At 45.3% G+C, this 12,374-nt stretch overlaps 1 protein-coding gene across 1 annotated transcript in view; it reads right to left on the minus strand.

Annotated features, from left to right (window-relative positions):
* Positions 1-249: 249 nt before the first annotated feature.
* The window catches only part of ASB18 (ankyrin repeat and SOCS box containing 18), a 46,594-nt gene continuing 34,469 nt past the window's right edge, over positions 250-12,374 (minus strand). Inside the window, exons 3-5 of the mRNA XM_027858289.1 lie at positions 11,413-11,917; positions 4,236-4,349; positions 250-435 (exon numbers count right to left, since the gene is read on the minus strand). Coding sequence (XP_027714090.1) covers positions 250-435; positions 4,236-4,349; positions 11,413-11,917 — 805 coding nt within the window. The remainder of the gene's footprint in view (positions 436-4,235; positions 4,350-11,412; positions 11,918-12,374) is intronic.

The following is a 12,374-nucleotide window of genomic DNA, read 5'->3' on the forward strand; positions in this document are numbered from 1 at the left end:
CCTTCCTCGTGGAAATGCCCATCTCTAGCCATGCTAGGATGCTTTGGGTAGTGACAGCCTTAACAAATTGGGGGGTCACTTATTCTGGGCTGTCAGCCCATCTTGAAGCTCCTGACCACTCCAGGGCTGTGGTGCCTCATGGGCTATGCCCCCTCATGGGCTGTTGACCATGGGAAAGCAAGAGCTTGGAAATGCGGGGGATTTAACAGTGAACTCCTCAGCCTCGGTGACCCCGATCCCTCTGACCATTCAGAGCAACGAGCCTTCTGGCTCCAGCAGGAGATAATGCTGCAGAGGGTCTGGTACGGGCAGCCGGGGAATGCAGGACCAGCACTCGCTGCCAAGGCGCTTGCGGATGATACAGCGGCACAGATGCTGCAGACACCTCGGGGTGCGAGATAGCATGAAGAGAGACTGGTAAAAAGGCTGATACATCTGGAAAGCAGAGAAGAGTCACGGGTCAGGGCGTGTTGATGTTCTGGTCGGGGAGGGAGGTTTCTAAGCTATAATTACATGATCCTCAGTAGTATGCTTCTCATACTGGCTCCAGAGCTCCTCATTCCCTCATCATCTGCCTTCCCACCCTGGAGATGCCTCTGCCCTGAGGGTCGTTCCCCTGAGCGGGAGACCCAGACACAGCTGCCATTTCCTGTGGGGTCCCAGCCTTGCTCACTTCACTCTTAACTCACCTCCCTTTCCAGATTTCCTCTCTACCTCATCGGCAGCGGCCTTACCCCTATGCCTTTTCCAGCCCCACTCCCCTTTCTGTGTTGTCTTCCCTCAGCAGACTTAAGCTTCTTAAAGGCAAAGACTCTTACTTGTCAGCGCTCCAGTGTTTCGCACAGTGTCTGGTGCATAGTAAGTACTTAATAATTCTTCATTTATTCATCTAAAGGGTGTATGGTATTCCTTAACCAAAAGAAACATGCTATTTTATACATGCCTCCCTCTACAGAAATAGCATATGTGATGTTCGAAAATTAATTGGAATCATAAAATTTTCAAGATAGGACTCAAACCTCAGTCTCAGTCTCAGACTCCCAGTCCAGAAGGCTTTCAAAACACTCCCTGCAAGGGCCCCCCAAAAGAAGTCCTTTATGGTGATAGTGATGAAAGACAGCATGGTATATTTGATAGAGGATTGACCTTAGAATCATAGAGACCTGGGTGTAAGTCCTGCTTCTAACACCTGTTTTTTTTTAAATAACTAATTTTTTTATTTTTGTTTTCAACATTCATTGCCATAAGATTTTGAGTTTTGAATTTTCTCCCCCATCCTCTCCTCCCCCCTCCCCAAGAAGGCATGTAATCTGATATAGACTCTACTTATACATTCATATGAAACGTATTTTCACATTAGTCATGTTGTAAAGAGGAATTAGAACTAATAGAAGGAACCATGAGAATGAAGCAATAAAACAAAACAACAAAGGAATAGGGGAGCAAATAGTATGTTTCCATTTGCATTCAGACTCCATAGTTCTTTCTCTCGATGTGGATGGCGTTTTTCGTCATGAGTCTTTTGGAGTTGTCTTAGATCCTTTCATTGATGAGAAGAGCCAAGTTTATCAAGGTCAGTCATCGAACAATGTGGCTGTTACTGTGAATAATGTTTTCCTGCTTCTGCTCATTTCACTTTGCATCAGTCCATACAAGTCTTTCCAGGTTTTTCTGAAGTCTGCCTGCTCATCATTTCTTATAGCGCAATAATATTCCATTACATTCATAAACCACAATTTGTTCAGCCATTCCTCAATTGATGGGCATCTTGTCAATTTCTTTCCATCCCAGAAAGAGCTACTATAAATATTTTTGTACGTGTGGTTTCCTGTTTTTTATGATCTCTTTGGGATACAGACCTAGAAGTGGTATTGCTGGGTCACAGGGTATGCACGATATTATAGCCCTTTGGGCATAGTTCCAAATTGCTCTTCAGAATGTTTGGATCAGTTCACAACTCCACCAACAATGCATTAATGTTCCAATTTTCCCACATCTTCTGCAACATTTATCATTTCCTGTTTTGTCATGTTAGCCAATCTGATAGGTGTGATGTGGTACCTCAGAGTCATTTTGATTTGCATGTCTCTAATAAGTAGTGATTTAAAGCATTTTTATATGACTATAGATAGCTTTAATTTCTTCCTCTGAAAACTGCCTGTTCATATTCTTTGACCATTTATCAATTGGGAAATGACTTGTATTCTTATAAATTTGACTCCGTTCTCTATATATTTTAGGAATGAAGCCTTTATCAGAGACATTGGCTGTAAAAATTGTTTCCCAGCTTTCTGCTTCCCCTTAATCTTGATCGCATTGGCTTTGTGCAAAACCTTTTTAATTTAATGTAATCAAAGTCATCCATTTCACATTTTGACACCTGTCTTGAGATGGAAGTGTGGGGGTCAATTACCTGGCTTCATTTAGCTCTGATACCTTTATCAGGTGAGAGCATATCTTGGTTAGCCACAATTGAGAACAATGTGTGAACAAGTCTTGGGCACTTCCTTTGAACCAATCAATAAATCAAAGACATTTGAATTAAATGCAATAGAAAGCCTATTTGGATTGATTAGAGTATGTGTTACATATGTTCTGGTTGTGTGACCTTAGGCAAATCATTTATCTTCCCAGTGATCCAGACACCCCTTTAAGACTATAAGTTACAAAGGAGGTGCTGACCTTCGCTGGTAGTAGGAGTTTCCTCACCTGGGAAGTTTTCTATACCAATGAGATCACAGGTGTGGTCTAAAATGTTGGTAGGAGGGAATGTAAAATTAGTGATATTGACATAATGTTGAAAATGGTATTTGGGGGGACAGCTAGGTGGCATAGTGGATAGAGCACTGGTCCTGGATTCAGGAGGACCTGAGTTTAAATCCAGCCTCAGACACAACACTTACTAGCTGTGTAACCCTAGGCAAGTCATTTAACCCCATTGCCTAGCCAAAAAAAAAAAATGGTATTTGGATTTCTCAGAAAACCTGGGCGTAAATCTTAGCTCCAATATTGACTAGCTGTGTTGCCCTAGACAAGTCATTTATCCTCCTTGACTCTTATCTGTGAAATGGAGATCACCAAATTTTAGAATTAGAAGGGACTTTGTTGGCCTTGTAATCCTATTCTGAGCTGAAAAAAAAAAAGGAATTTTACATACTTGTTAAATAGTCATCTAGCCTCGGACTGAAAATTTCTAAAGAAGAGGGACCCATTACCTACTGAGGCAGCCTGTGACAGTTTGGGATGGCTATGATTGATGGTACTTTGTCCTCATATCAAGTCTAAATATTCTTCTTTGTGGATTTGGCTCTAATGCTCTGGGTATTTTCTTCCAGGGCCAAGGTGAACACATCTCATGTCTCTTCTACATGACAGTCATTGAGATATCTGAAGATAATTGACTTGTTTCCCCTGACTTCTCCAGGATAAACAATCCCAGATCCCAACCATTGTTCATACAGCATCAAGGTCCTTCCTCATCCAGGTTGCCCTCCTCTGGACATCCCCCAGCTCATTCATGATCTTCCTAAACTGGGGTGCCCAGAAATGAACACAGTAAATAGGATAATACCTGTTTGATTTATTCCAGTTCCTATAGGAATTCCATATAGGGATGACATAATGCACTCCAAAATTTTGTAGATGAAGAAACTGAGGGTCAGAGAGAATGAAGGTAACAATAGCATCTATTTCTTAGGGCTGTTATCAGGATGAAATGAGATGATCTGTGTAAAGCCCTTTGCAAAGTACTTTGCAAGTACTATGTAAAATTTAATTGTAGTAGTAGCAGTAGTAGTAGTAGTAGTACTAGTGGTGGTGGTGGTGGCAATAGTGGTAGTAGTAGTAATAGTAGTAGTAGTAGTCATTGTAGTAGTAGTAGTAGTACTAGTGGTGGTGGTGGTGGTGGTAATAGTGGTAGTAGTAGTAATAGTAGTAGTAGTAGTAATTGTATGAGGAGTAGTAGTAGTAGTAGTAGTTCTTGTTGTTATTAACCTCCTGTATACATACTCTTTCTTTAAGGAGAAGAAGCCAGGAGAGAAGTTCTAGGTAAAAATAAGACTATCTTTCAGTTCTTTCCCCCTGGCATCTAAAAGATAGTTGGTTCTAAATTTACTGTGATAGAATTGATCTACCAAATTCCAATTTGACCTCAGGGGAAAAGAATTCCCTGAGGAGTTTTTTTTTTTACCTTAGACGGGAATACTTGGGGGGTGGGAAGGAAACCTCTTTCTTACCTGAAACACTTCCTCAGGAATTACTTCTCTCCATTTTTCAGAGACCCGGAGCTTTGAGTAGGAGTTGAAAAGGATCCCAATAATTTCTGGAGTGGATGCACAAGACTTCAGGACCTGGTTTTTGTAAGAATTCAAGAATATGACAGCTATTTTGTGGAGACATTTTGGGGTGAGCTGGGAGGGGGAGTGTTCAATGGAAAGGAAGGACAGAGACCCTTCATGACAAAGTCTGTCCTGCTATTCTGAAGGAAAATATGGAGATATGTGCAATAGGCAAAAGTAAACATCAGTGGCTTCCCCATCGCTTGGATAGTCAACCTCAAGGAGCAGTCTTTACTGGTTCTAGGTCAGGTTAGCAAGAGGTCTCTAGTGGAGTGCCTCAGGGATCTGTGCTCTCTGACATTTTTAAACCATGACTTGGATGAAAGCATCCAAAAACATGCCTATTAAATTGGCAAGGGACACAAAGGTGGGAGGGAGAGGGTCAGGATGTTGGGGTCAGGATCCAAAAAACCTTGGAAAATTAGAGATCATTGAGTTAAATCAGAAATGAAATTAAATAAGGGTGAATGTAACCTCTTGGAAAGGCAGTGATACATAATAGATGGAATAGAACTCTGGCCTTGGAGTCAGGAGGGACTGAATTCAGATCTGGCCTCAGACACTTGACACTAACTGTGTGACCCTGAGAAATCACTTAACCCTGATTGCCTCACCAAAAAGCAGAAAAAAAAGATTCATTCATAATAGGTGGAAAGATGACTCTAGAGCTGGTAAGACCTGGCTTTAAGTTTAGCCTGGGACGTATATTAATTGTTTGACCCTGGGCAAATGTTTGGACCTGTCAGTACCACCAGGCAACTTTCTAGATCATACATTACAATGAAGGGTCTGATTTTTTTTTTTTTTTGGTAGAGGACATTATCTTACCATGAGCTCTCACAGGTCAGGTAAATTGCAGGTTGGGTAAAAGAAAAAGGAAAAGTCTTACACTTAGACTAAAACCCTGAACTTTACAAGTACAATATGGGGGAAGCCTGGTTAGGAAATAGTCTGAAAAAGATCAGAGAGTCTTAATGGACTGCAAGCTCAATATGAGCCAAAAGCGTGACATGGAAATGTGCATGTGAGCTATGGGAGGGACCTAGTGGAATTTTAAGCTGCATGGAAAGAGGCAGAAGTCACCTCCAAAAATAAAGAGGTGAGATTGCTGCTGTTCAGTTGTTTCACTCATGCCCAACTCTCTGTTTGGGGTTTTCTTGGCAAAGATACTGAAATGGTTTCCTTCTCCAGATCATTTTGCAGATGAGGAAACTGAGGCAAATAGGGGTAACTACTTGCCCCGGGTCACACAGCTAGCAAGTGTCTGAGGCCGGATTTGATCTCAGGGAGAGGAGTCTTCCTGACTCCAGGGCTGCTGCTCTCTGGACTATGGCGCCAGCTAGTGGCCACAAGGAGAAGATGATCCCACTCAGCATTTTTGGAGTCTGGGTGCCATGGTTTAAGGAGCTGGAGAACATCCAGAAAGCAGCAAGGGTGGTAAAGGGCCTTAAATTTTGTTCATATGACCATTAGTAATGGAACTGGGAATAATGATTGTGCAGAAGAGAAGACTGTGAGGAAATCCAGTTCTTTTCTCCAAGTGTTTGGAGGGCTGTGTGTGCACAGAGGGTTAGCTTGGTTCTCCTTGACCCCAGTGGGTGAAGTTAGGTGTGCTGGCTGCAAGCTGCAAAGACGTAAATTGAGGCTAAGCGTCAGGGAGAGCTTCCTAACGATGAGAGCTGGCCCAGCTGGTGATGATGCCCCCTTTCTGGAGACTTCCAACAAGAGGCTGGATGGCCATTTTTGTTAGGGTGCTGCCTGTATGTCTGGGGGGGGGCAGGGTTGTGGGTGGGAAGAGAGGCAGTGGCCTCTTCCACTCCAAAAGCTCCCTTCCACCCCAAAGATTCTGTGAAATGGAAAGTAACTGGTCATTCCCACCCACTTCCACCCGCAAATGCAGCTGCCACACAAAGTGCTCAGCAGGAACCCGATGGTGTGCTGGATGCTGAGGAGGACCCTGTGACAGCCAACATCCCCGAGAGTCACATAGAGGGAAGGAGAGAGCTATTGGCTAGAGGGAGGAAGTGGATATGGCTCTGGACTCAGTTTTCCAAAATTTCAGAAAGGACTCACAGTCCCCCTGCATTTTTCTCCTGGTTTAGTGTGGAGAAGCAAGGTCTTTGCCTCCCTGTTTGGTTCTTCCCTTTGGAGCCAAACAGAACAAGGTAATCCATCTTTTCTATGAGACATGATGAGAGAGAGAGAGAGAGAGAGAGAGAGAGAGAGAGAGAGAGAGAGAGAAGAGGAGAGGAGAGGAGAGGAGAGGAGAGGAGAGGAGAGGAGAGGAGAGAGGAGAGACTGATTTACACTTAGAAGGGACCACAACATTTTACAGATGAAGAAACTGAGGTCCAGAGGGACTGTCACTTGGCCAAGGTCATGCAGATAATCAGTGGTAGAGGCAGGATTCATATCCTGGAGTCATAGAATTAGAATTGAAGGAACTTAGAAATCATCTTGTCCAATCACCTTGTTTTACAGATGAGGAAACTGAGGAGCACAGAGGTGAAGTGACTTTCCCAAGGATACACAAATCATTAGGATCATAGATCTACAACCAGATTTTATCTGGTCTAATCCCATCATTTTACAAATGAGGAAATGGGCCCAGGAAGGTGAGACTTTTGTATTTGCCTAATGTCACACGGGTCATAAAAATCAGAGCCAGGATTTGAACCCACATTCTTTGCTCCCAAATCCTCTTCTTTTTGCACTATGCTATACTACTGAAAGAGCACAAGCGCTTTCAGCACACTCTGCATTTGGGCCCCTGGGACAAAGCTGCAGTTACTCCACCCTAGTTATTGGTGTTACAATTTGTCTGGTATTCCAGTTGGCTTTAACCTCCCAGGCACTGTTCCTTGAAAAGGGGACACCTCTAGGGCCCCCCAGAGGCTGTCCACCCACTGACTCAGTAAAAAGCTGAATGGCTCTCAAAGCCTTCACATAAAACAGAGCATCACTTCCTTCTCTTCTCTCCCCTTCTCCCTCCCTCACCCCATGGTTGCCTTCCTCAGTGACAAGAAATCCATGGAGAGTAGAAGCCCTCCCTCCTCTCCCCTCCCTGGGTCTGTAGACTGTGACCAAGTCTTGTTGTCTGTCTTCAAGAATTCATTTTCTGTCTCTTCTCTGTTCCACCTCTCTGGGGCTCCCTGGTCCACCTGCCCCCTCCCATCCCCAGTCTGAAGCATCCCCCCAACCCTGGCTTTGCTAGGCAGCTGACTGGCTTCCTTCATTGCTTTCAGGCCAACACGGTCTAAACCTTTCTGCTGCCACCTTTCCCTCCTCTTCCTCCTCCTTCTCTCTCTCTCTTCTCCTCTCTCCCTTCTCCTCCTCTTCCTCTCCCTCCTCTGCTTCCTCCTCACTATCTACTGGGGAGCTGAGCTGCTGTGGCCACATTCTCCTGACATGCTGATGTCATTAGTGTTCACACACACACTCTCCCCGGCTAATGAGGCGGCAGAAAGAAAATTGAGGGGGGAAATCACACAGGCACATTGCTTTAGATGTAGATGGAGGGATCAAATGACAACAAGGAAATCAGGGCTAAGGCATTTATGAGTTTCCCAGCTCCCTCTCCAAGGGAGGGCAAAGCACAGTCCTTGGACTGACAGCCTGCTTTTAACCATTCTAGCCCTTGCTTATTTTTGAGTACTGCTTCTGCAGAGCCATAACCAGGGTGGGGTAACTGGAGCTTTGCCTCAGGGTGCCAAAATTTGCAGGGTGCTAATAACACTTATGTTCCTTCAGCAGGCAGAAACAACTAAGTCCAGAACCCAATTAGGAAGATTTTTCAGAAAATCATCAACACAACGAGATGCCAATGAATGACTTCCTCTACCAAGGCAGATTGGCTCCTTTCCTTCCGATTACATACATCTTTGAGGAGAGTTGCTTGAGCCATTGAGACGGTAAGCGACTTAGCCACCAGGGTCACTCGGTCAGTATGTGTCAGAGATGGGATTTGAAGTCATACCTTTGGGACCCCAGGTCAGCTCTCTATTCATTGCCTCTCAGTTAGGTGGAATAATAAATACAATAGGAAGCACCTAGGACGGTACTGTTCTTCTCTGTGGTAGCTGTGTGTCCCCCCCCCCCCCGCCATGTCAGTCTTCTTCTGCATCAGGCTGTCCAGTGTCTGGATGCCTTGGCACTCCCCCTCCTTTCGGCACAAGATGCTGCTGCCCACTAGGTCTGTGGTCTTCCCCCACCCTAAGCTCCATTGGTCTTGAAAAGTTGGTGTGAGTCCACCTGTCATGTCTTCCTGCCCCAGGCATCAGAATGACCAGCTCTAACTCTGGCTGACCTAATTCCATCCCACCAGAGAACCCTTTGAAATTCAAATCAAGCTTATAAATGTGAACATGGAAGGGACTTCAGAGGCCAATCGCCTTCATTTTACGGTGAGGTGACTGAGCCCACAGTAGAGAAAGCCTTCACAGAGCTTACAAGGTGGAAGATAACAGGGGCAGGATTCGAACCTAGGGCATCTGACTTCAGGGCCCGCATTCTTCCCACTCCACATTCCTTCTCTAAAATATAAGTGTGTCATTTTCAGGGTCCAGAGATGAACTGGGATATGGAAGCCTTGTATCATGTAAAGAACCCTATACTTAGAGTCTCACCTCTGATATTCACTAGCTGTGTGACTCTGGGCAAGTCACTTAATCTCTCTGTGACTCAGCTGCCTCACTTGAGAAGCAGGAGCAGTCATAACACCTACCTCATAGTGTTATTGTGAGGCTCAGAGAGAATATGCATAAGATACGATGCACATAGGTAAATGCCAGTTATGATGATTATTTTTTTTCTTTTTTTTTCTTTGGCTAGGCAATGGGGTTAAGTGACTTGCCCAGGGTCACACAGCTAGTGCATGTTATGTGTCTGAGGTTGGATTTGAACTCAGGTCCTCCTGACTCCAGGGCCTGTGCTCTATCCGCTGTGCCACTTAGCTGCCCCATGATGATTCTTAATGAGAGTCCCAAGATGTGGATTTTAGTCCTGACTCTGTCTCTCTGTGACCTGAGGTATGTTGCTTAGCTTCTCTCTGGGTTTGAGTTTCATTCAAAAGCTGAGAGCCACATTAGATCATTGTTTCAAGCCTCTTCCCTCCCCTGGCATTGTCTACATTCTCATGAGCCTGTGATGAGACCTTCATCTTGGACAAAGATGGGGCCAGACTGGATGGAAGAGATTCCACAGTCTTTAGCAAAATCAAAACGCCATGAGCTTCCTGTGTGACTTTAGGCCAGCCATACGTCCTCTCTGGGCCTCACTTTTTCCATTTGAAAAATGACAGTTAAAGTAGGTGATCTCCCCGGTCACTTCTAACTCTAACTTTCTATGGTTGGACAAGAATTCAATTAATTAAGCATCCAGCAGACTCCTAGAATTGATGTGCTCTCATAGCAAGGGTTCATGACCATAAAGTCAAGTCTTCCTGAAGCAGGGGTTCTTAACTTGAGGTTCACATACTCATTTAAAAATATTCTAATAACCATATTTCAGTATGGTTGGTTTTTTCTGTAGTCCCATCTATTGTATTCTATGCATTTAAAAACATTATTCTGAGAAAGACTTCACCAGACTGCCTGCCAAGTGGGTCCAGGACACACGAAAGGTCAGAAATCTCTTTCCTAAATGGAAGGAGGGAGAAGACAGTAAAACTGGGAGTGGGGGTATCTGTCCATGGCCTCCCAGGTCAGCGTTCCCACTCTTCTGTTGACTTCCTGCAGTGCGGAGCCAGCACTTTGCCTTCTCTCCTTCTACCTCCTTGGAGGGGGTTTCCTGTTGGTCCTATAGCACCCTGTAGTCTACCTGATTTCCTAACTGGAAAATTGGAAAATGGAAACCAAACTGTCCACTTCCAAAGGGCATCTTTGGTCTCCTGGACCTGAGTGCAACTGCCCTGTTAGCCCTGGACTGGGAATGATCAGAGTCACAGAGGCAGAAAAGCCTGGCATGGCCTGCTCACCTACTTCTGGGCCAGTGACACAGCTCGGCCTCCCGACACTTGAGCCCGTGAACCGTCCTGTCTGCTGTTTCCTATCCTCCTGCCTTTGTCTCAGAGCCACAAGCCCACAATCTGCCACATCGTGTCTGGGAAACCTTTGGTCTCAGGAATTCTGACTACCGACGAATGACTCGTCGACTCTATTTCAGGTATAGCTATTGGCCACGGACAGCGTGTTCCCTGTGCACATCGATGGTCCATGGAGCCACCTTTGTGGGGTGGGGAGGCTCTGTTCAGCCGCTGGGTTAGCTGAGCCTTGGGCGATTTTCCCTCTGTGGGGAAATCCTGTCATTCTACCTGTGACCAAGCCAAAGCTGGTGCTGCTTTTGGTTGTCAAGGAGTTATTTTGTATTGGTGGTTGGGGGGCCAAGCCTGAGGATACCAGGCACTGTTTGCTACCTGTCAGGGTCTCCGTGAGGCATAGGGCCCTGCTCCAGGTCTGGACTAGACTCCAGAGGCTATTTTGTCCAATCCTTTCATTTTACATATGGAGAAACTGAGGCCCAGAGATGTTAAGTGACTTGACCAGGGTCAGGTGACTCATAAGTGTCTGAGGCAGGACTTGAACTCAGGTCTTCCTTACTCCAAGTCCAGAACTTTATCTCTCACTGCTTGTAATATCCCTAGCACCAGGCCTGACAGGGCTGTTGTAAGGGTTATACAAAATACTGAGAAGCCATTCCTTCCCTCCTTATTCCTGCAGAGAGATATTCCTTCCTTATTCCTTATATTCTCTCTTATTGCATTCCAAGATCAATCACAGTAGATTACTTTTAGGGCCCTTTCTGCCCCTGAATTCATACCCATTCATTGAATAAACATTTAAAATAATGTGTCCTATATGGAGCACCCACTGTGCCAGGCACACCTCTCTGAGCCTCAGTTTCCTCCTCTATAAAATGAAGGGGTTGAAGTAGATGCTGACCTCTAAGGTTGTTTCCCATTTTGAATCTGATTAATTCACTCAATACTTTTGATTTGGTTTAAGCTTAAAGTCTGTAACCCCCTCAGATCCTTTTCAGACAAATGGCTGGCAAACCCAGCCAGCTCTTCACACCGTACCTTCTCAAAAGCCCCTGGCCAGATCCTCTGGGAGCCATGATTGAGGAGCGTTTGCACTGTCTGGTGGGGTCTGCACTCCCTCTTGAAGGAGGCATTCTGCAGAACACAGGCCATGGGGGAGGTGCCATTGTAGTCAAAAACATTGACCTTGGCTCTGTTCTGGAGCAGCAGCTGGACCAGGGGGTGGCTGGCATTCTTACAGGCTTTGTGGAGGGGACTCTTCTCTTCCTCATCGGTGGCGTTGGCATCTGCACCATGGCGCAGCAGCAGGTGGCACACCTCCAAGTAGGGCTCCTGACCATGGGGCTCCTGGGCTTGGCCACAAGCTACGCTGAGGGGTGTCTCTTCATGTCTGTTCCTAGAGTCCACACTGGCCCCATGTTGTAGGTAAAGGAGAGCATGATCCACAAGGCCATGTTTCGCTGCAATGTGAAGGGGGCTTTCCTGGCCCTCGCTGCTCATTTGGTTTACTCGGGCACCATGCTTCACCAGCATCTGGGCACATCTGTCAAAGAAGGACAGAAACACGGATAGAGGACCAGTACTGGCTGGCCCCTTAGTAATTCCATGCCTGCGGCAGGCATCTGGAACAAGAGAGATCCAGTTATTATTTTTGATAACTCCCAGGAGAATATAAGCTCCCTGAGGGCAGGGACAGTTTCATTTTTGTCTTTGCCTCCCTACTACCTAACACAATGCTTGGTCCCTAGTAGTGCCACATATCACTAATCCTTATGACAAAATCCTGCTGTAACAGTTATCCTATAAAGGATATAAAATACTCCCCCCCAATCCTTCCATACCAGCATTATGTATGAAGTGCCAAAACACTAAAGAACCCACATTTTGTGTTCATATATAAGCAGATAACATAGATGTAGTAATGATAACAGAAACAGCAGCAGTAGCAGCGGCAGTAGTAGTAGTAGTAGTAGTAGTAGTAGTAGTAGTAGTAGTAGTAG

Source organism: Vombatus ursinus, unplaced genomic scaffold (genome assembly GCF_900497805.2).
Source record: "Vombatus ursinus unplaced genomic scaffold, bare-nosed wombat genome assembly UNPS02012901.1, whole genome shotgun sequence".
Taxonomy (NCBI): domain Eukaryota; kingdom Metazoa; phylum Chordata; class Mammalia; order Diprotodontia; family Vombatidae; genus Vombatus; species Vombatus ursinus.